The following is a 24,249-nucleotide window of genomic DNA, read 5'->3' on the forward strand; positions in this document are numbered from 1 at the left end:
AAACCTCATGTATGTATTAGTGTTTCATTTTGTTGAAAGGGTATTTCCATATTAGCAACATTTTTAAGGCAATATTGATAGATGATCAATTATGGAACAGACATACTTCCATCTTAGAGGGATAGTTCACCGAAAAATGAAAATTAACTCATTATCTACTCACCACTATGACGATAGAGTGGTGGGTTAAGTGTTTTAGTCCACAAAACACTTTAGGAGTTTCAGGGGTAAACAGTGTTTCAGCCAAAGTGACCTCTTCTTCGGACGTAATAAAACAACAGAAAATACCCACAACATGCCTCCATACTGCTCGAGTGGTGTCATCCAAGCATCATTTACACCAAGTTTTAAGCCCAAAAGTCTACTGGAAGTAGCGATGCTAGGGGAGGTAGCCACACGAACGTGCACACCGCGCGAGCCCTTGGGTGAGAGTGTGTGCGGTGTTCCTAGTTGCTCGAGGGTACGTGAACGCTCTTCCGGGGGGGCTATCAGAGGACATGTAGGCTTAAAACACGGTGTAAATGACGTTGTTTCGCATCTAATATGAATGTCGGGGCTTGCAGACACTTGGATGACACCACACGAGGAGTATGGAGGCATGTTATGTTTTTTCTGTTGTTTTATTACGTCTGAAGAAGAGGTCGCTGCAACGCCTTTTTCCCACTGAAACTCCAGAAGTGTTTTGTGGACTCAAACACTTCACCCACTCCTCCATCGGCATAGTGGTGATTAGATAATGAGGGGATTTTCCCTTTTCGGTGAACTATCACTTTAACAAATTTAATATTCCACATTGACTCAGAGAGACACTGACATTCGTCATGTCAGTGTCTCTCTGAGTCAATGTGGAATATTAAATTTGTTGCGAATTTGTTGCGAATTGCGAATTTAGGTTGTTACATGTGATTTCAGAATTTAGCTGAAACTGTCCACACATATATTGCTGCTCTTCTCTGATGCAGCCACTTTTTTGTCATTACTTCCATTCTCACTCTCCTGTGGTGAAACATGCATAAACACATAGCTGCCTGATCTTTCTGCACCACAAACTGAAAGGTTTGCCGTTCTCTCGTTTCTCTGAGCCAAGACCATCTCCATTTATTTTTGACAGTTTTATTGATCTGTAAAACGTCGGCGTTTTCACTCAGTAAAAGCAAATCCATGCTGGCCAACCAGAATCACCAGGTAGTTCCGTTACACCCCCTTCCCCTTGGTATTGGTTATTTGGATCTACACTTAGCTCATAAATGGCATCTCTGGAATCAAATTGATGGACATCTGTCATAGAACATTTAATCCCTTTGTATATTAAATGGAAAGGCATCTTATTAGTGATGCTACGCGTCTAACGTCTCAAAAATTGTTTGTTGATTACGCAGCCAGATAGGTTGTGTCATCTTTTGATTCAAGATTTTTTAAACTCTGGAAACCAAGTAAAAGGTTTTGATAATTCAGAGTTCATGAACATATAGAACAGAGTTAGGCCTAATGAAGGACTGTAATTAGCTTTCATAATCATGAAAACTCTTCTTAATGTATTTCTATGAACTTTGCAAATAGGAGTTTCCCTTTTCCTGCACTTTTCTTTATCTGTGGCAGAGCTTGTGCGTAATTGGATATCAAAGCAGCTCCACTTCCAGGTAGAACAGGTATCACTGGTGCACATCTACTCATCACACCTGTAGGAGTCAGCTGTTTTGTCTGCGGCTGTCACAGTGATTACTGTCAGTTAGTGTGGCCTAATCTGCACACAGTGTCATATGCTCTCCATAGAGGTGCAGGGGGAGGAGGAGGAGGAGAAAGGAGATCTGTTCAGCTCTACCTTAGCCAGATTAATGACTCTCTCAGCCAATCACACAGCACAGATAGGGAATCCCCAAGAAGTCAGAAGGATGGGAGGAAAAAAAATACAAAAAATAAAAATAGCGCTGGCCTGGCCTGCTCGGCCAATGGCTGAGCCCGCAGAGAGTTGTATAAATAAATAAGAGAAATAAATAAAAGAGGAGGGAAACACATCCTGAGGGCATCCCCTACTGGCAAAGACAGCGCTGCCTCTCATCCCTCCCTCCCTCCCTCACAGAATCTCCCTCTCCAACCAATCACTCACACTATTTGAAGTTATTTGCTTGCACTCCCTCAATCCTGCACCCCCCCACCCTTCGCCACTGACTCCACTCTCTCACTTTCATTCTCTCTCATTAATGATCTCATTTCTCACTCTCCTTCCCTGAGGCCTAGAATGAGGTTAGCTCTGCAGTCTGACCTATAAACACTGCCATGGAAACTGCAACGTGTTACAGCGAGACACCTCTTTAACAGGGAGGATGGAGGGGAGGGAAAAGGGGTTCTCTCACCTTTATCTTAGCCAGAGGGCTATCAGACGCCAGATTTACTTCACTTTCAACAATATTTTTCCTGGCAGAAATGCCCCCACCCAACACACACACATCTCAGATTTTTTTTAACAAGGTCAAGAGAAACCTGCGCTGCTTGAACACGTACACACTCCTGACATCAGCTTGTTGTTGTGTATTGTGTGTGTGTGGAAGCCAGAGGCAGCAGAGAAAGGAAAGGTTTGTGATCTATATTAGAAAGATTGAGGGGATGCACTCGGTAACTCTTTCTGTTATATTACTATACTTCAATCCAAGTTTTAGTAATTACTGTGTCATTCATATCCAGATATTGCTATATTGAAAAATGTTAGGAAGCAAGTTGAAATTGTATGTACAGCTTTGAATTACTGACTCATGTCAGTAATTTAGCAGACACATCAACAGACAATAGTAAACAAAGCTGGGAATCCACGCGTGTCTGAAGTCCAAAGTACTAAATATTGATTCTACTCTTGTAAATCATGTAATACCCACAGTCGTTACAGCTCTGAGAAGGCATTAAATGTCTATCAGATTGCTCTGAATAGATTTTTGCAGCTGAATCCAGGTGGTCGGTCGACAATCCAAGTGCACAGTGGCCCCAAAAAAAAACTATATTTCCCTCACATTTCTATGTATTTTCCTCATGCAAAGCTGGTTTATGACTGTGTCTACGACTATGGGATAACTGTTACTGCTGTACAATGATGTTTCCTGCATTATAGAACAAAGCAAATCACTTGGTGACAAGACAACAGTTCCGAGAAATAAACTGAGCTCTAAATCCAACTTATCCGACGTTATCGCCGAATTTACTGGTCCTTCATTGGAGTTGAATTAGGACTGGCATCAGTGTCACTCAGTGTCATCACAGTCACTAATTACTAAGGATGCCTTAACACTGACAGCTTAGTATGAAACCATAAGCAGTTTGTCTGTCTGTACTAGAATCCACGCAAGAAAAAGAAATCCATCAAGAAAAGGTAGGAATGAGATTGATCGTGTGCGGGTTGTCAACATCTTGACTAAAACATGGGTCTACAAATTCCATGTTAAATCCCTTATTCAGCTCTAATGACAAGATGTCCATTGCTTTAACCGACTGCATTTTCTGGCCATAGCTGAGAGAAAGATCATCAAATACTGGACTGACTTTTCTCATCGGAGTAAAAACTATAACTTATATTAATAAAAATTAAAGAGGTGGTTGGTGTCTGTGAAGTCCAGTGGATGAAACCCTGCTACACTAAGCACGAGTCACTTTTAGATGAAGATGACAATGGGGCTCACCGGCAGACTGGATGGCCGACCCTGCATGCTGTCCTCTTGACTGCTCTTGCTGGAGGCCATGGGCTGGTTGGAAGGAGGAGCACTGGACTGGGAGCTAAATGAATCCTGGGAGAGTTCCTGATCACAGAGACAAAGACACATGATACAGTGATCTCCAGTCTCCACATCGTGTATCGTGTTACTACTTATTGGCTCTATGATATGTGCAGGAAAATACAACTGCTGACACACGCATACAAATCACAGATCTCAGCTGAGCTGGATAAATGACGAGCGAAATGACGGCCTAGCAGCGTCACCATAGGAGAGAAGTGGCACAGGAAAAGCTGTGTTTTACTTTACATCTCATTGCATCACCTGCTGCTTCATCTTAATGTTCTTTATACCAGAAATTTGATTTGATCTGAAATGTTTCACTGGATGTTGTGTTCTGTTTTCAAACTCTTTGTATTTACTATTCAATGGAAAGACTGGAGCCTCTTTAATTAACTAAATAATTAAACTTTAAGGAAGTCATTAATACTGGATGCAACATATTTAAGACCATATATCTGTGTTCTTCTCTCCTAGAACCAGATTCCTTCAATATGTTGTTATTGTTTCTAGAGCCAAAACTAATGAAATGCATCAGGATTTGATGAAATCCACTTTAGAAAGGAAAAGTGCACGAAGGGAAAAAGTATACATCTAGGTTTCTTCAGCAATCTAAGCCCATATTAAAAAAGTTATAATATTGCAGTTAAAACAATGGGTAATGGCCAATGCAAGGCGAACAACACTGAAGCAGCGTACAGCAGTCACTCAGATGAAAACAACAATGACAACATGCCTTCCACATGCCTTCTGAGCCGCTGGCCAAGGCTCAGGGTGAGACACATGTTAGAGGAGGAGGAGGGGGAAGGAGGATTTCAGAAAGTGCGAGCCAGTATCACCGCAAGCCAGCGATAAAGATTGACCTGTCTGATGCCTGCTGTCACACAGTCACAGGGTCACTAAAACCTCCATTTCTCAGCCTCTGAGGCAGATAGAAACATTAAATTAAACCTTTCAAGAGTTTAAACCAATGATTTTTTTATTGTCAACCATTGCCCCTGCACAAATTTTAATAACCTTTTTGAAATGCAAGCACTAAAAAAATGAAACAAAATGTTGACACATGGGCTTTTTTTTTACTGCCGTATCCAGTTTGTGGGGCAAAGGCAATGATTTACAATAAAAGCAAACGGTTTAAGCTCAATGGTTTAATGTTTCTATCTGCTTCAGAGGCTAATGAATAAAGGTTTTAGTAGGTTGCCTTCAAACAATCATTTGGTTTCAGAGTGCTTTGTTAGAGGGCGCTTTAGGTCTTTGAGGGGTTAAGCAACAAATTCAGCCTTAAACCTCCTATAGCTGTTTCACATTTAGATCCTTATAGAGATCCAACACGTCTTTTGATGTGTTATGTTATGGAAAACTTCATTTTGTTCATTCATGTTTTTCACACTAAAATCAAGTATGACAAGAAGACAGTTTTTGGTTTGCATTAATATTGTAAGGCAGGCCAGGGCTTCATTAAGGCCCTGATACAGTACAGCAAATGTAAAGAGCATGGGTCAGCTCAGCGATCTCCTGCTGCAAGCAGTTATGGAAACACAGATGTGGCTGACACAGCACATTATAGCTAAAGTGAGCTCAAAGAGCTGTGTGGTGTAGTTACCTGTGGAGGAGGTGGAAACCTCTGATATGATGACTGTTGCTCTCGCTGCTCTCGCTGCTCTCGCTGCTGTTGCTGCTCTCGCTGCTGTTGCTGCTCTCGCTGCTGTTGCTGTTGTTGTTGCTGCTGTTGTTGTTGTTGTTGTTGTTGCTGCTGCTGCTGCTGTTGCTGCTGCTGCTGCTGTGGCGGTGTCTGAGAGTAAGGTGATGCTTGACCCTGTTGATGACCTGAAGGTTGCTGGGCTTGAGGAGGCTGACCTCCTGGCTGTGGCTGTGGTTGTTGTTGTTGTTGTTGTTGTTGTGGGGGCCCTTGTTGTTGCTGCTGTTGCTGTTGTTGTGGGGTTTGCTGCGGTGGTGGCTGCCCTGGTCCTGGGGGTTGTGGGTAGCCAGGCTGGCCCTGAGGGCCCTGCTGACTTTGGGGACCAGGACCTTGCTGCTGTTGAGGCGGCTGCTGCGACTGCTGCTGCTGGGGAGGGACGTAAGGTGGCTGTCCCGGCTGAGACTGTGAGGGCTGGCTATACGGAGGCTGTCCTGGGGGAGGGCCGTGGGGACCTTGCGATTGTTGGTAAGGGGGTCCTGTCTGCCCATGTTGGCCAGGAGACTGTGAAGGGTGGCCCTGCTGAGGGTAGGTAGGTCCCGAGCTTCCCTGTGGTTGAACAGGATAAGTAGGCTGTTGCTGGCCAGGGTGAGTTGGGGGGCCGTGCTGACCATAGTATCCCTGGCTCTGTTGGCCATAGCCTGCGGGGCCCTGCTGTCCATAGGTTGACATCTAAAAATGAACAACAACAAGATCAGGTAGGATCGATAAGAGTTCTCCTTGGGAAAAAAGGGAAGACCGCTCAAGGCTCGAGTATAACTATAATAACCCAGCATAGCTGAATTGCCTGTGAACATAAATAGCTTTCTTAAGTAGATCACAGATTTTACTACAGGTTTACTATCCTCAGCCCCTCAGTGGAATATCAATCACTACCTGAAAATAGTCTGTGCACTGACAGCATCCTTTCTAGAGACGAAAAAATTTATAAAAATAACCCAATATCCAAAGTCACCTCTTTGATTTTTTTACCCTTCATTCTCAGCAGAGTAATCAGAGCATCTCTTCATCTTACTCAGAATAAAAGGAGATGACAACTGTTCTCTCTGTCTGTAAGAGAGAGGAGTATGTTCCTTGATATAAACTGATCAGTCAAGCCGCATAAGAAAAGCCATCTAAGTGTTGGTATTCAGCTGTGTATTGCTTTAAATTACAGCCATGAAAATAGAAATTGAGTTTTGACTTCATCTCCTTGAACTTCAATATGGGGCTTTTCATATTCTATCCGATCCTGCGCGCCGAAAGCTTTTCAATACAGCGTTTTCGTTTCATTACCCTCAAGAAGCATGGAAAGAGAAAGCGCTGACCTTGTGAGGAAACATAGTAATAAAAGAGGAAGAAGAGGAAGGAGAGGAAGGAGAGAAAAAAAAAAAAGCCACGTTGTTTGGGGAGGGTTCTCAGCTACTCAAGAATTCAAAGAAAATACGAGTGAAGAATTGCCACACATTTAAAACAACATGAAGTGGCCGTATTGTATCAGTCCGACAAAGGGAGGGAAGCCGTTTTCTTCTCTGCAGGGCACTTATCGAGTTCACGGTCAGACACCAGGCAGGCCAGTATGAGATAATCACATCACACAATGGGCACAAGACCACAGACAGCGGATGTGGAAGAAAAGGCTTCACTCTACGGGATTCCCTGCATGCATTTCTCTGTTAAGACGGACTGCCTGGCTAAGAGAGTTCAAGAAGGGGCTTATTCCTAGCTATGAGTGGGTAACTGTGGCAAACTGGATGTTTGCAGTTTTCAATTGGACAACGCTGTCAGAATATGTTGCCCACTGTGCCGGCAGACACAGAAGATTTCCCCAACTTTTGCTTGGAAGCATGAAAATAAACCAGACAGTGAAAAATTGATGAACCGCTCAACATGAGGCTCAACCTGGAAGGGCTTTTATTTTCACTCCATTTGCGGTTTCAGGTGGAATCGGATGCTAAATTTTGGGTTTGTAGGATCTTCATTAACTCTGTTGGTGGTCTATGATCCTGTCTGAAACACAGTCAGCTGTTGTGCTAGAGAATTTCAAGAAAACAATTTGACAGAGCCAGTTTAGCTTTTTTTCTTGAAGCTAAACTTCCTTTTCAGACTGGAGTGATAAGATCCTAAACGATTCTGATCATTAGTAATTGCCATTAAACAGAATCTCAGTTTAAACACCTGCAAACTTTCTCAAACCTTGTGTGTGATGTCCAATGAGCTTGTTCCCTAAAGTTCCTTGAGCTACTGTAAGCTACCATTTCCAACATCCCTGTAACACTCAGTTACTCACCAAATAAACACTCTAGTGCCTCAACTTACAGGAATGTAAACATATTAACTTGTGGTCTTGACTTTAAACGAAGCTGTGCACCACACGTACCACAAAAGTTAATCAGGCAGGACGTCTTCCACTTTGAATAATGTACTGTTTGATATATTAATTTGTCTTACTACCAACAGAGATGTAGCGTAGGGTTTTGGTGATTACAGCCCCTGCCTATCATTTCCTCAGTTCATTCAGAAGCAGACCAGGTTTGGCGCTTCCATTCAGAGAACACGGAGTGCCATACTGTCACATCATGTTACAGTTGTCAAAAGTGGACTGGACAAATCCACTTCCCTGCTCTTAAATATGCTGCCCTCTTAACCAAAGCAGCCATTTAATATCTGAGTTTTCCTCCTCATTACACAACATAGTGACATTATATTTGTTCATTGCAATACTCGTGTTTATGATTGCTCACTTAAATTTGCCTTTGACTTGTTGAACTTGATGCAATCTTTTACCCCTGACCAACCTGGCTCCGGTCCCAGATATTAACCTGCTGCACTTTGAGGTCAACCAAAATAGACAACACACATCTATCCTCATAAATATATATCATCTGAATATGGTTTGTACTTAAGATACGGAGATTAACAAAAGCTATTTGCCGTTTTCCTGACCGTCTGTTCTAAACTCAAAGTGGGATTTTGCAAATGATAAATCAACAAGAATTTCTGATCACCTCAATAATGTGGTGAAGAACCTGCAGTTTCCCTCAATGATCCAGGAGAATGATATTAGAGTATAAATCAGTGGGCTGGAGTTTCAATTAAAGAGATGCAAAGAAGCATCTCAATCACATTAAACGGGGTCGTACAAGGTTGAAATAAGAAAGTGATCTCAATTATCACCAACCTGCTGTCCGTACTGCATGCCAGCCATAGTGCCGGGTGTTCGGCTCTGCATGCCCATTGGATATCTCTGAGGCCCAGGAGGTCCATAGGCCTGGCCTGGGTATGAGCCTCCCTGTTGGGGTCCAGGCCCTGTGGGAGGCCCTTGCTGCTGCTGGGAGTAGGGGTTGGGTCCTCCATATGGCTGGCCACGCATCTTCCCTACCTGGTCCATTGGGCTTGGAGGCTGAACAACACAGAGAGCACATTGAATCGATGAGTTAAAACAGTGGATGGATAGACCGGCAATTCTGGCACCAAAGCCAAGATAATTGTCATTCACTCCTATAAGACTCTGTAGCAAGACACATCAACAGACTCTGTAATGATGCCACTGATAGTTCAGAATCCAAGAAAAGATGACAAAAAGTCCAGATCAAATATAGCCCGAGTCGTTTGGAGGTTTTCTTGAAAACACATTACTCGGCAAAAACCCCAAGTGATGAGTCTTCCATTGCAGAGTGTCGCGCAAGCGTCATCTCATAAACCAGTCACAGTATAATCAAGCAAATATAGAACAAAAAGAAGGAGGGGGAGGGAAAAAAAACAGTAGTGGATTTACTTTCCTACTAGAAAAGGGAAAAAATTGGCTATGAATGAATGAATAGGCCCACTATATCCGCCAGGAGCGTTTCCCTGCCCAAGAGATCATTGTGCCAGTGGGTGGATACTGTTACGGTGGAGACGTCGGGGAGGGTTTCTACGAAAACAAGCTTAAGGAAGTGGAAGTGTCTGCGGTGACTGGAGCTGAGCCCACCCCTCAGCTGGAGCCATGTCAGGATGGAGGGCGGGGTGGTGGTGGTGGTTGTGGGGGCTGACCTTGGCCTGCTTGGACTCAGGGAGATCCACATGGCCTGTGCAGGCAATCTTACTGGGCCAGACAGCTTTCTCTGGCTGGAGAACCAATGTTGGAAACAGAAAGCCGAGGAGGAAGAGAAGGTGGGTTCATAAGGAGGTAGCCTCACCAGTCAACAGCTGGAGCCAAGGCCATAAAGTGCGTTATGATGGTGTGTCTGTGTGCACAGGAGATGAGTTTGATGGAAAACCCCGAAAACAAAACAACACTCATCCAGTGAAATGAAAAATTAATACAACTGAAAAAAATTGGGTGCAATGTCATCCTCCAGAGTAAAAAAAAATTCACACAAGGGCTCGAAGAAACATGGGGATCACTCTGGTTGGCACGATCCAATGCCATCAACTCATCACACAGCTTGCAGCCCCTGTGTGCTCGCATCAAACCCACCGTGGCGGCGTCTGCAAGTATGAGCCTCAATGGGGGCTTTGAAGTAGCAACACCTCCTGGCCTGCTGACCTCAGGCAGCAGACACAAAGCTTTCATTGCTTCCCACGGTTATTAATCTGTGTGTGTGTTTTTTTCCTCCCCCCCAAAAACCTCTTTTCCTTGGTTAAGGGAGACAACCACCGGTGCTATTTATAGCCAGCGAGACGGAGAGGGCAGTCTGCCGAAAATGTAACAGGTCCCAGCTGCACTGCTGTTTGAACCTGGGCCAGGCCTTGCTCTTCCTGGGCTTTAATAAAGCAGCAGGCTTTGGCACTCTATGAATGACAGTGGTGCAGTGAGAAAGAGGAGGTCGGGTGGGGGGCCGCTCAGCAGTAGGCTGGTGTGTGTGTGTATGTGTGCGTTGGGGGAAGACTGTAGGTGTTGGAGGTTGGGGGGGGGGGCTGGATCAACAGGTTGTCAGGGCGGTCAACCAACATTATGCAAGATAACATATTCCACTCCAGGTTTTCCCTGTAGCCTCCCCCAGGCCACACACTCCTGAGCTCCTCCAGGTTAAGGAGAGTATTTGTGTGTTGTGTGTGTGTGTATGTCTGTGTGTGTTTGTGTGTGAGAAAGGAGGGAAGGGAGGAGGAGAAGGGGGGGTGTTACTACGCTCCCAAGGGTCATTACCAACCGCACCATGGGGGGAAGAGGTAGCAGGCCACTGTAGACACTCTCCTGTGACCTCTAATGCACTTTTAACCCCAGTCTACGAAGAACGGCACTATGCCCCCCCCACCTCCCCAAACTTGACATCATGACAGGCTGAGAGTCCACACACCACACTGCTTAGCCTAAATACGACTGGTGGGAAACACTTGAGCAGACGCCACCTTATTGCTACTTTTCAATCCATTTCAGACAGGTGTATTTGTCCAATTATGGCAAACAACAAAACACACCCTCCACATTCCCACAACCAAGGCCCGAGCCACTTCTTTCACTGGATAGAAATATGCTATAGTTCTTTCCTAATGAGCTGCTTAAGCAGTTAGACTGAGCTTCCTGTGTCATCCATAAAGTGTGCCACCGAGGCCTGAATCACCCTCTAATGTCCCCCAATCCTCATGAAAAATGTCTCGCATGCTAACAGACTACAAAATAGCAACACTAAAAAGGTAAACTCTATTTCTCATTCAGACAAAATCTCTCTGCAATGGCCAAGCCATTAAACAACCCAACCTTTTCCCTCACCAATTTCAGTCGATATTTCGCCGGTGGTGAGAATATGTCTGCACTGGCTGACTTGTGTGTGTACCCGCTTTTCCATTAAGTAGCCCAACAGCTCAGGGCCCGGCTCAGCGGGGGAAAGAGAGAGCTGGAAAAGTACAGCTCAACGACAATCAGGGTTTCCAGCTCTCAGAGCCACGTGGACAGAGGATCTGTGCTGACGTTACCAAAACAGCCACTCACCTCGCTCTCATGTCTCGTTTAACAACCACTCAAAAGATGGTCATTTGACCAGGTGATGAGATAGCAAAGACACATGTGCACTGTGTCGACAAGTGGGAGACCAATATGTACCTTACAGCAATCACTAATTTATTTGAACTACCGATCACTTTTATATACAAATATTTACAAAATATTGGCTGATTATCTGATAGTTTGCACCGATATCCATTAAAAAAAAAACAAATTAGTAAAAATAAAACGAGTTAAGGGGTAAAATGAATTGAGACATTTAAACTACTATTTAATACTACTACTTCTACTACTATCTACCCAAAACAAAGAAATACAATTATTTTAGGTGGGTAATCAGATCCTTAAAGGAATATTCTAATTAATCAACACTAAAGTCTTATCTACATATCAAGCTGCAAAATTTAGAAACAATTGACTGATTAGTTATATCAACTGAAAACTACCATTTCTACAACCCAACTATTTAGATAATTTATTTAAGTTCAAGTCAATTGTTCACTATTCATTCAAGAATACAACATAGTAATTTGTATGTACTTGTAATATACCAGACGTATCCTTAAAGGCATGGTCACACCTGCTTCATTACATGCTGTGCTGACCTGTGGCGTGAGTTCACAATAATAAATGCGTAACAAATGGGTGGGACACCAGCTTAAACCATGCTCACTATTAAGTAATAACATGCCTAACATGTCATGTCAATGGTTTTTAAAGGATGTGGTGCACAGTCAATCATAAATCCAGGGGATCCATACTGGTAAACGTGCTCAGGAGGTTGCTGTTTTTCACTCTGCAGACTGGGGGATAGCTGTGGCCTGCCTGCTGCTCACTCGGGCCTCCATTGATCTGTTTACCAGCATTTTCCTCATATTGCTTAAGTTGTTCACATCTGACACACCATTACAAGTCCTCCCAGAGAGCTTTGGCCAAGTTCTTTGGGTTTTAGTGTGTGTACTTCAACCATACTAAACAACCTCTACACCCTCTCACAGGTGTGGGACTGCCATAGAGGGCTCTGTTCTTGTGCCTCTTTGTTATAGATTGAGTGGCTTTTCGGAAGGGCACCTGGAGCACTGCTGCTCTTGAGTAAAGACCTTGAACATTTGAATTTGAGAGTTTAATCATAGCTAACATGATTATAAGTCGTATTGTATGAAATGTTAGAAGTACAAGGCTGAGAAAATCATGTCAATAGAAGGAATGGTGTTAATTCCATTCCGTTTTTGCTCTTCTATTTAAAAGGGGACAATGTATTTCAATGTGGAAAAATATGCACGCGAATGCTAGACACTTAATATAAGGACTCATGTAATCTTCCCACATGAAACTTGTTAATTCATTGGCTTGGAAATCAGAATCTGTATGGTTGTTCAGTCCTCAAGGTTTAGGAGAGAAAGTCATGTATGACAGGAAACTGGCAGTGGCTGGAGGTGGTAAGGGCTAGGCAGACAATGTGGGGAGACGATACAGCATTCACTTTCTGAAACTGAGTCGAGAGTTTGTCGGAGTCCTTGCGCTTTCAAACACAAATGACTGCTATCGAGGTCTGACACGATGACGTGGCAGCTGCCATGTGCTGCTAAAATTAGCCATTGGAAATTAAGTCAAAGTTAAGGGTTGAAAACTTATAACAATGGTTGTCTAATTACATTCTTATAACTACTCATTTTACACATGCTATACTACAAATAATACATCATTCCCTAAGCATCAATATATAAATATGAATCTAATATATATGATCTCACAGTTCATAGAATATGGTGTATAATGCCTATAAATGAGACCCGACATGGTGCATTTTGTAATTAACCTGTTTTACTGATAAATGGTAGATGAAAACAGGCAAACTTTAATTTTCATGACTCATTTTGGAGAAAGTCCAGTCTGTCAAATAAATATCATGAAGGACTTTGTCTGATCTTATGTTTTTAAGTTGCTGGTGGTTGAGCTGCCTTGAAATGACAAATCACAGTAATTCTCAGAGCGAGTGATCGGTTTAGCAGGCAATAACAAAACAAGTTGACAACTAGAATGGTACTCAAAACACAAACTGCCGCCAAGGCACCTTAAATTCAATCAAGCTGCACCAAATTCCACACTCAGACATCAGTCCCATAAACGTGCCTGTTTTTTCATCAAGATCCAGGAATTATTCCCTGAGAAATTGTTGAAAATCTATCTCACAATGTTTAAGAAAGTGAAACAAAAATTCCTGGCTCCACCCCGTGAACCGAATCTGCTCCAGACGGGTTCTTCCCTGACCCATATCGCATCCATTCACCAAGTTTTGTGGTAATCTGTCAAGTAGCTTTAATGTTATCTTTCTTACAATCAAACAGACAGGGGAGTCTCAGGGGCTTCAATGTTACAGCCTTTCTTTGTCTGATATCACCAGTAGCTTATGGTGGCTAATATCATAAAACTTTTGATATTTAAAAAATTGCTGCTTAAGTAACTGTAATTGTATTATTGAAGTAATTGAATTAGTTTGCTATGTACAATATGTTTTAACATTTTCTCATGATTCTGCATTAGTCAGTTGAGGCCACAGTTTCCACTGTTACGCAAACGCTACATCAAGTGGATTTTCAATAACAAAAGAAATGAGAAAATGAGAATCAGAAAATAAATACATTTTACACAAACAAAAACATTTACACCTATTTCTCTCCTTCTTCGAAACAGCTCAAGTAAGCTACTAACAAACTTGTGTACTTTCTCTCTCTATATGTTCCAAAAATAGCAAATGTTAACTTTTCTACAATAGCTTCCAACCCTAAATCAGAAGCTGAATATTTCCACAATATTATTACTCAAAATTCCCGATTTAAGAAAAATATCAAAAGATATGTGTAGGGGGATTCCCTTGAAGGCAGGTGAAAAAAAGCTTTGCAGCAACCCACTCGCTGTTTTCTAGAACTGTGAGTGGTGAAAGAGTGAATATTGTTCCATAATATCAATAGTACGTTTTCATAGCTATGTGATGTAGTATTATATTAAAAACAGTATTTTTGCCAGTCTTTGTCTTCTTATTTTGTCCATGCAGGAAATATTAAGCAGATTATAAATCAAGGGGAGTATGGACACACGATTCAGTGTCCATCAATGTAAACTGTGATTCAGCTTTCAACAGATAAGATGTTTGAAGGAGAACTAATTATTTTTCAAACTTAAGCTAGTACAATAAACACAAGCATGGAACTCTATTTTAAAAAACAACTCTCATCAGAGTCAGTTCCAGGTCAGTACAATCCTTTCGCTAAAATCAGCTTATTATGGAAAGACCAACATTTTCCTTAAGTGTCTCTGCACACTCAACACAGTTTTAGAAAGGTTGATCACAAACTTTCCACATATAAGGACAAACTCTCACACCAACTCGACTCACACCCCTGTCTCCTTTTCCAGATCACTCATCAAATCCACTTCTGAGGGAAACTCCTCCCCCTCCCTTTTTTTCCCCTCTTCCACAATAAAATAAATAAATAATCACAATTAGCACATGGCTAATCTGCATAGAGGAAAGCCAGAGCACTCTTGGCAGACGAGGTTGCACCGAGTATATTGTGTCATGACTGGGCTGCTGGTGGATATTGCAACTATTCAAAGTTGTCTGTGTGTGCGTGTGTCTGTGTGTGTGTGTGTGTGTGAGTGAGCGAGAGAAAGAGAGAGAGACATGGGGATGGGAATAGGGATTTGTAAGGGGTTGGGTGAGGGGGGTGGGAGGGGTCTGGAGCAGTGCCTGAGAGTGGAGCTTGAGTCCACGGTGCCGAGCAGAGCAGATGGACCGGGGGGGACAGACGACAAACAACTGCTGCTAATTTAATCCACCACAGGGCCACATGGCCTCGGCTCAGAACACACACCATTGTTCTGCGTTAAAGCCCTTCGACACGCAAAGCAACAGCAACCAACACACGCCGGCTATGGCCACCCTCATATGGTTGGTGGAGTCACACGCATCACATGATGTGAAAAAAGAGAAGTTACAGGATATCGAGCCCCTTTCTCTATTTCAGCACTGAGATTTGTTTCAAAGAGCTAGTCGAGAGAATCTGTGCACTTTGCTGGAGCAACAGCTTACCTTACATTAATGCTGTTATCCACGTTCACAGTGGGAGAGGGTCAGTGTGACCTGTCTTTCACTGTTAGAGCTTCGAATGTAACCATTGCAGGAGTAAAGGGTTAAGTACTTTGCTCCAGGACAAGGGACATTGTTCCTCATCCACTTTCTCATCTGACATTTCCCCACTGTGCGAGGAGTCGTGCTGGAAAAACATCTCCAGACAAGTAGACAACTTTAAATCGAATGTAAGGTTAGATAGTCCTCAAAAACAAAGGATATAAGGCTGAGTATTAGACTTCACAGCTTCTTTGGGATGACAATATACAGATAGTACTGCATTAGCTGGGGAAAGCACGACAAACCAAAGAAGACTACAGCCTGTAACAAGTTTAGCGTGGAACTTGAAATTAAAGAAGTCAAAGATTCAAATATGTGTGCGTGTGTTCGAATGACAACTATCAGGTATTTCTGCTTGAAACATAAATCCTAAGAATCCTTACTCAGTCCTTGTACAGTTCTAAAGTTCTTGTATAGCTGTTTGTAAGTTTGTCTCTTTTTCTTGTGCAAAAACTTTCCATCAGACATTTGGATTCCACTGTATGTCTTTCACAGAGAAGTATTAAAAAGGGCATTGTTTTGGTCATGGGACTCACAGCTGCACTAGAAATTAACATTTTATCAACATCCACTAGCTCTTAAAAGAACTGGGTGTAAAAAAAATATCCTCTGAATGTGCATTGACCAGTTATCTTAACCTTTTAAATATAGAAATGTTACCCTTTAAAAAGAGATATCACTATGCACATTTTGACTGAGTAACCTTGTTAGAAATAATTTCATAAGTCATGACCACACAGCAGAGTCTTAGCAACAAGAGCAGCATGGTTCTCTTTTTCCAGTCATAAAGCGTTAAAACAATCTAGACTAGTTGCTAAAATTAGCTTTTAGGGAAAGCTAAATACAGCCGACTGGTTTGAGCAAACAGCTGAGGAATGATCCATACCTGAGATCTAGAGTCAACAAGAAGCTCAGGGGGGAAAAAAAGGCCATGTTCTCAATTAAGCAATTAGACTGCCTTCTCCTTGCAACCTGAGAAGATCCAACTTGGACTTGACCGCTGCATGACTCTGGATAACAGGGAGGAGGAGCTGGGCTGGGTGGAGGAGCGGCAGCCAGTGCCTGCTGGTGCTATCATCCACACCGAAAAGAGGAAGCAGCACCCTACTCACCCAGATGTTCGCCCAGCTGTTCCAAGGAATTCAAAAGATGTTGAGGGAGGAGAGGAAGAAGGGGGCTTGCACATTCGTATGACAAAATCAGTTTTCGCATCACTGGGAGATGAGGAGACAAAAGCCTTTTACGTGGATTAAGAACAACAACAACAACAACAAAACGATGGGAGTCAAAATAACTTCTTTGTACCTGCATGAATAAGGGCTGATTTGAAAGGAGTCAGGAAAGACTGCTGCTTTAAGGGTCCCTTCCATTTGGGGACATCTTATTCCCACAGACAAGAAGCTTAAAGTAGACGTCACATACCTTCATAGCTTTTCTGTGGTGTTTATTGGCTCCGGCTCTGATTGGCAGTGATGGAAATATGCCATTCATGACACTCAGGTGACCGCACTAATTTCTTCTACTTTATGCCGGCAGCATAGACAAAACACTTTCTATGCAACTTTATGATGCACATTGAATTTCCGGGCACTGGGCCATAAATATCCATAAACTTTTGTGTACTTATTGTTTTTTACATCTTGGGAACAACATGCAACAGTTATTTTTTTTCTTCGCATTGTGCAAGATGCAACACTGGTAAGACAGAAAGATGAGAGAGCTTCTCAGTTTCCAGCATGTTTGTGACGTGGAACATGACTTGCCGGGGAATACACACAAAGGAAAACTCTTCAACTGACAATGGGAAATGAGTCAATCGCCTTTTAAGTGGATTTTCTTATAGTTAAAAAGTCTGCGTATACCCGCTAATTTTGGTGTAAAAGAGTCAGTTTACTTGTCACGTTAAAAAAAAAAAAACTGATGGTGTCATCAAGGTTCTTGATGATCTCTTAAAGTTATTAAGCAGAATTATCGCCTCACAGTTGTATGCCTCTGCTAAAGAGTGAAGTTGCAGTTTAGATGTATGTTTGTCCAGACTCCTGCAATAAATGTAGTGAAGTGTTTGAAGAAATTTAATAAAAAGATATTGAGTGGATTTTATCACGATTAGATGGCCAAACAATTTTAAAAGGGAGCTCACAGTAACCTTGAGTCAACCTTAAGTCCACGTGAAAGTTTGATCCAAATTTGAAGAAATGCCCTTGAGGTCCACCTGAAATATTGCGTTACAGACAGGCCAAACAGACTATAATAATAGCTTGAATGAGGACATTAAAAAAGGCTAATATATAAACAGGGGGTGTGAAATTTGAAAGAAAAGAGTGGATTTGATGAAAAGACGTCATGAGTTGAATTATAGGAAGAATGGGAGTGAATGTTTTTGGAGCTCGGCCCACACCAGAGGCCAAGGGTCAGAATATCTCAACCTCCTCTGCTGAAGTACACTGCTAAAACAGGACTGCTCCTTCAATACAAAACTTTTACTCCTGACATGTTGAGGTTGGAGTTACAAGAGAGTGAACATTTTCCTTAGCTGCTCACTGTCAACCTGTCAAGGACAAGGTTATATTTTCAGGTGACAGTGGCTGATTCCCGGTAGTTAGACAAGACGAGGGGTGTCCGGACTGGGAGCTGAGGAAAGGGAAAAATCTGGCCTGGCAGATTGAGTGCATATATTTATAATGTAAAAGTGGCATAATAGTAAACTCCATGTGAGATATACAGCACCTGCAGATAGGGCTGCACAATTAACCGTATTAAAATTCAAACCTTCATGCAATCACTTTTCTAATTAACAACGATTCTGCTGCATTTTGATAAGGGACTTCAGCTGACTCCAGATTTGGATCTTATTCTAAGGAAAGAAAATCTGAATTTTCTTTTTTCCAGTATATAAAAGTTTCCCTTCCATCCTGCTGGTGAAGAAGGTGGTGAAGGTGGAAAAACTTCAAAACAAGTATGGAAACGCTTTTGTGGTACAAAGAGAAACAAGTTCTCAACTTATTGTTTGTCTCTATGTTTGAGTAACATTAACATGCAAGACTGTTCTTTACAGAAATATAAGGTTTTGTAAAAAAAACGTCTTTCTCAAATTACGAATCATTTTGGCATAATATTTAAAAAATGTAAGCGATAGAGTTCAGTCCTTTCTACTGTGACATGTCGAATAATTCCTTCAGCATTTTAAAATGGAATCAAATATAATAAATAGCTGCTCAGTGATGCTTAACAGACCAAACAATGTTTATTGTTACGGTAGAACAACATCCTATAAAGCACGCCACTGTGGCTGATTTTAAGGCCACAATGTGGTTACACGGCCTCTCGGGTCATGAGCGCTTCACCAGCGCCGCTCAGGGATGAGAAGAGCAGTTTGTGCTCTCCTGTTCCACTCAGAGATAAGCCACTCGATGCGACTGCGGGCTGTAACTCCTTCGTCAGCACTGGAGGTAAAACAGCGATCAGTTACGTCACGCTGCCGAGAAGGACGCTCATTCGGGCTGACCGTTGGCACCCTGGACGACCCATTACGAGATGTGTGTCACTCGCTACTATGCCAAAAATACACAAGTTACTGAATGAGGCGGAAGCCACTTAAGGACCTGGCTGGGTCACTGACTGCCTCATGGTTAAGAGTCACAACCATGACACTGATGTCGCACAGAGGGCTCACACACACACGACCAGAGGTAAACACGCCTGGTCCTAATCTGAAACACAGACTAGTAATTTAAACAGAAAACAGGGTTTGTGTACTGCAGCACAGCTGTCCACTTTTAATTTAAAACGACATCATGGATAAAAAAGCTTTCAGGTTTTAGTGAAGGGACCTTTCTGACATGATTCAGGATCTGTTCAAAGGACTGAACTGGACTGTGAAGACGGTTGGGATTTTTCATTTGGACTTATTCAAGCTCACAGACATGGCCTACTTCCGCTTTAAGATTTCGTTTGAAAATGCATCAACTCTGCTACAGATACGCATAAAACTTTTGGAGATGCTGCTCGCCGCGTTTTAGTTTGAAAACTCCAGCAGCATCTTAGTCTGGATGGGCGCAAGTTTGGAGAGGAGACGATCACAATCTGCGACAATTCCCGTGTCAAGCAGCACACTCAGGAAGTGCATACTTTCCTGTTTACACCTGCACACGCATGCCCAGTGTACGTGAGTGGTCATCTGACATGCGTTTTCAGGTGTGTTAGTATGGTACGGGATTAAAACTGAAATGGAGCCAAAATGCTCATGTGGACAGATTGTTTTGGTTTGAAAACAGTTTCTAAACGAAAATGTAATAGTAAGGATGTAGCCACAGGTTGAGAGGAACATGTTGCTGCTCAAGCTAAAGCCGTATAACCCCACTTTCAAGCTCCCAACACCAGTTCAACCTGAGCATCAGCCAGGCATCAAATACTGTTCAAATGTGTCTTTGGTGCATAAATCATTGTCACCTGCCACACAGGCCACAAAACAATGACACTAAATAGCCTTTAAATAGCCTGCTGACCACTGACTGTTTTTTTAGGACCATGAGCTGATCAAATCAAAACACAACAATGGCTCTGTATCAGTCTGCTAACTGCACGCCTGGCATACTGCTGTACAGGCATCTACACCTCTGTAAACATTGGCCTATTTCTATGAAAAATGCACATTCATTATTTAGGCCAGATAAAAATAAGCCCTTTTCTTGCAACTGATTATATCCATTACCGATTAATCTGTCCAATGTTTTTGCCACTTCACAGACTGGTCCATAAAATGACTGAAAATGTTAAACAAGATACCTCCAGCCCCGACCACCACATTAAATTTAAATTCAACCGCTGTTGTGATCATTGATTAACCGTCATTTTTTAAGCACAAAAACAAAAAGATATTGAGTTTCAGCTTCTCCTGTGTGAGAATTTGCTCCTTTTCTTTATTTTGTATGACAGTAAAGTGAATATCTTATAACGACATTTTAAGATGTCACATTGGGCTGCAGGAAATTGTCAGAAATTGTTTTTAAAAGATTTCTGACACAATAGTTATGGATGAAATTGTCCCCCTATTAACTGTGGAAATTATTTGCAGGTTATTAAATAATGCAAACCCTCTTCCCCTCTATTCGTTCTGCGTTCATCAAAACAGTCAAACTTGAAATAATATCAAACCGGTAAGAGCCAATACTCAATGATCACTTAATAGGGCGGGAAACAGGGCTGGATGAAACGTATATTAATGTAATGCTCATGCATTGTGTAAACAAAAGATAGGAGGTATAAACCATAATTCTTGTACCTCAGATGTGTAAAATGTTTTGCTGTCACTCAGCTGCAAAAATATGTAAACTCCAAAGATAAATAAAAGTGACATTTATCGTGATAATTATTAATAAATCATCTGAGAGGAAAACAGTTTCTCAATTAAACAGTCTTTTTTTTATATAGGTTTTGGCCATATCGCCCAGCTCTATAAGTTGCCTACTCATTCAGCACTGCTTCACAAGTCTTGTGCATATAAATTTATAAATATACAGAACAGTCTTACACTGGATTAGGAATTTGAGTATTGATCCATCACTGGTTTGCCGTTTGATTTCAATCCCCTGCACAGGCTCCTTTTCCAGATCCTGCTTTGCCCTGAGTGATCTCCACCGCTTTGGTTTTATTTGCCTCAAAAGAGGCTGAAGTAGTGCAAAACATATTAGGCAAATCAGAAAGCAATGGAGGGTATGACTGGGGGGCAGAATGCGCAATAACACACGTCATGATTGAGTTCCACAAAAGACATAAAGGAGAAAACCAACTGTTCCTCATGTTCCATTTTTTCCGCTTTATATATTAACCATTGGCTTTTTTCTATTCTTTTTTTTGCAATGCGAGCAAAGGTGAGTGTTGTATGAGATCTGGGAGGAAGCATCATTCTCTACCTCCTCGTATCAACAACTGCACCCATTTAAAGGTTAACCACTTTATTCCATAAAGGCACACATCATACGTCATGTAAATTAAGTCTGTAGTCTCGCACAGGCTCAGAGACGGATATTACTATGCTAATCTGGAACATTTTAGAAGGTAAATGTCAAAAGAAATGAATTACCTTTACATTTTCAGCCTGCGCTGGTGCAATAGTCCAAGTTTGACATTTGTCCATTGAGAAACTTGTTTTTCCCAGTATGTTTTCAATGTGCAACTCTATACATAGAGGAGGGTTAAAGGTTATTCAGACATAATTTCACCATCAGGGATGTTTGGGTCATTCAATTAAAGATTTCAACAGTATCATTAAAAACTGGGAGGGAGACTTGCTATTGTTTGTGGAAGTCAATAAACCTGGAAGCTTTCAGTCACTTTTCTTTGTTGTGCTTTCTATTGACGATATCCAGGAATAATTGAGGGATTTTAAGGACGATGCTAATGAGGATTAAAAAAAAAAAAAAACACAATATCAAACTGTTGAAAAGGACTGAGTTGGAATATCGTCCGCTGTCTGTGGGATGAAAAAGGCCAATGTTACTAGAGGAAGATGGATGGCTGGTGACACGTGGAGTAAGAGCAGGTCAGAGAGAGACTCCTGAGGCAGCAGCAGACACACACACACATTCAACGATCACCAAGTAACTGCCACACTTTATACACAAATACACACAGCTGTCAGGGGCAGACGAAGATCATTCACAAAACACCAACCCCCCCCCTCCCCTGAGTATCACTGACACAGTTTCTCCCTCATAGGCACACACCATGCAGCCTCTCTCACACACACACATACACACACAGTTGCCGGGAGGCAGCATGCTGTCCATGTGGCCTGTGGAGAATCATTACTCAGCAGTGCAGACTAAAGAGCCCAGAGTGAACTTCCTTTTCGAATGCTCGGTCTTCCTCTTCTCCGCGGCACAGACCCTGACTAAACAGTAGCTGGAAGTTGCTCTGTGTGTGTGTGTTACTTCAAATGTGTGTTGTGTTTACTAGATAGAAAACAATTCACAGAGTAGTAAGGGGTCAGCTGTCAAAGAACCGTTTATCCAAGTTAAAAAGCTCCATTTAGTTCGGCAACTCTTATCCATCTTTGACTTTGAAACAAGATGTGATTCAATAAATTCAAATAGAAAACCAGTGAGTTGGGGCAGCAGCAAAGGCTTGTTTTCATTATCTACTGACTCTTGATTGGAAAAGCAATTCATCTTTAATTTGATCAAATGAAAGAAAATAATAACGTAATATTTTTGCTCTACAACCAAATACTTGAGTAATCGACTTATGCTTACAGCTTTAGTCACTAAGCTCCATCACCTTCATGGCTTTCATAGTGCTGCCATACAAGCCAGTAGCCAGTCAGATTTACCTTTAGCCTCAGCGTGCCCTCAAGTTCGGCCTGTATCATTGATTACAAGGCCAAAACACTTGATGATGCTAAGGTGCTATGGGAAGTTATGTCCCTAACATCCGATGGTGGCCACTAACACTTGGTAACATCTACTGGTAGTTGGTCACCTAAACTGTGCAGAAGACCTTTACACATCCAAGGGATATTCAATATCTTGTCCTATTTTCTTATAAAGCACTATGTGACACAAAAGTATTTCAGTATCCTTTAAAATACAAAAAAATGTTAATTGTCTTTCAAATTAGGGCTGTAACAATTACTTTCAACACTAATCAATCTGCCCTTGTCTTTATTAAACGATTCTTAACAAATGCCATAAAACAGCAAGTGCCCAGAATCCTGGCCGGCAATTTTTTTCTCTTCAACGTATGTGTTGGTAAACTGAATTTCACTGTCTTGGATTGAGCGTCACACAAAGACAATCACTGTTTTTCTACTTTCTGACATTTTAAATTATTAAAAGCAGAGTTCATGTATTTATCTAAAATGAAAATCATCATTAGCTGCAGCCCTAGATCAACTTTTTTTCCCTATGTGAGCATGTAAATGTCATGTCAAAAAAACAAAGCAATGACTTTTAAACTTAAATGGAAGTAGGAAGGACACCCCCTGTGCCACTAGCAGTGTACTTTTAAGCTTTCACTATGATCTCAAATAAGATTTCCAGCATTTTAGCAAACAAGTGACACTCTAATGCCTCAATTAGTTTTACTTTTAAATAACAGTGCAAAGTGAGGTGAGACATTTGCTCTGTTAAATATTAAATATATTCCATCTTCATTTCTTGTTAAGAAAAATGAAGTGACTAAATTAAGTGGTTGTAGTGTGGGGTCTCCCGGTAAGTCGCCACCAGAGCTATGTTTCTGTCTATTAGCAGCAGTTAATTTAACACCTTTAGTTTGGCGTTTTTCATTATCGTTTCCAATTGTGCGACTTTGACAAAGATATATTTGCAATGCGTCTCTGATTATGATTTAATTCAAACTCAATTTAAGAAGTCAGCCTTGCAGAGCTGGGGCAGGGGGTGGGAGGGGTTGCTTCCCTGATGGCTCACTCCCATGTGTTTAGTGGGAGGGAAACACCTGGCGTCATCCCATCCACAACAACCCCGCTACACGCGACTTCAGAGCACTTGTTTGTGTGCGAGGCGTGATGAAAGCCCATAATATTAGCCCTCGCCCACCACTCAATTAACACACTAATTCATCTTCAGCAGGTGGCCCAAGGCAGGTGAATGGCTCCATAAAAGTCATCCATTCAATCATTACGGGAGATGTAGCTGCCAATTAAAAGGCCAATCATGCCGCCATTAATGAATGGAGAGTT

General features: G+C 42.0%; 1 protein-coding gene across 5 annotated transcripts in view; it reads right to left on the reverse strand.

Annotated features, from left to right (window-relative positions):
- The window catches only part of arid1ab (AT rich interactive domain 1Ab (SWI-like)), a 69,078-nt gene that overhangs the window by 25,544 nt on the left and 19,285 nt on the right, over window positions 1-24,249 (reverse strand). For 4 of the 5 annotated variants that reach the window (XM_035183126.2, XM_035183124.2, XM_035183122.2 and 1 more), the window contains exons 2-4: window positions 8,615-8,836; window positions 5,362-6,126; window positions 3,666-3,782 (exon numbers count right to left, since the gene is read on the reverse strand). In XM_035183126.2, coding sequence (XP_035039017.2) covers window positions 3,666-3,782; window positions 5,362-6,126; window positions 8,615-8,824 — 1,092 coding nt within the window. In that variant the 5' untranslated portion in view covers window positions 8,825-8,836. The remainder of the gene's footprint in view (window positions 1-3,665; window positions 3,783-5,361; window positions 6,127-8,614; window positions 8,837-24,249) is intronic. The other variant, XM_035183123.2, reaches the window with a different exon arrangement.

This window comes from Hippoglossus stenolepis, chromosome 17 (assembly GCF_022539355.2).
Source record: "Hippoglossus stenolepis isolate QCI-W04-F060 chromosome 17, HSTE1.2, whole genome shotgun sequence".
NCBI lineage: Eukaryota > Metazoa > Chordata > Actinopteri > Pleuronectiformes > Pleuronectidae > Hippoglossus > Hippoglossus stenolepis.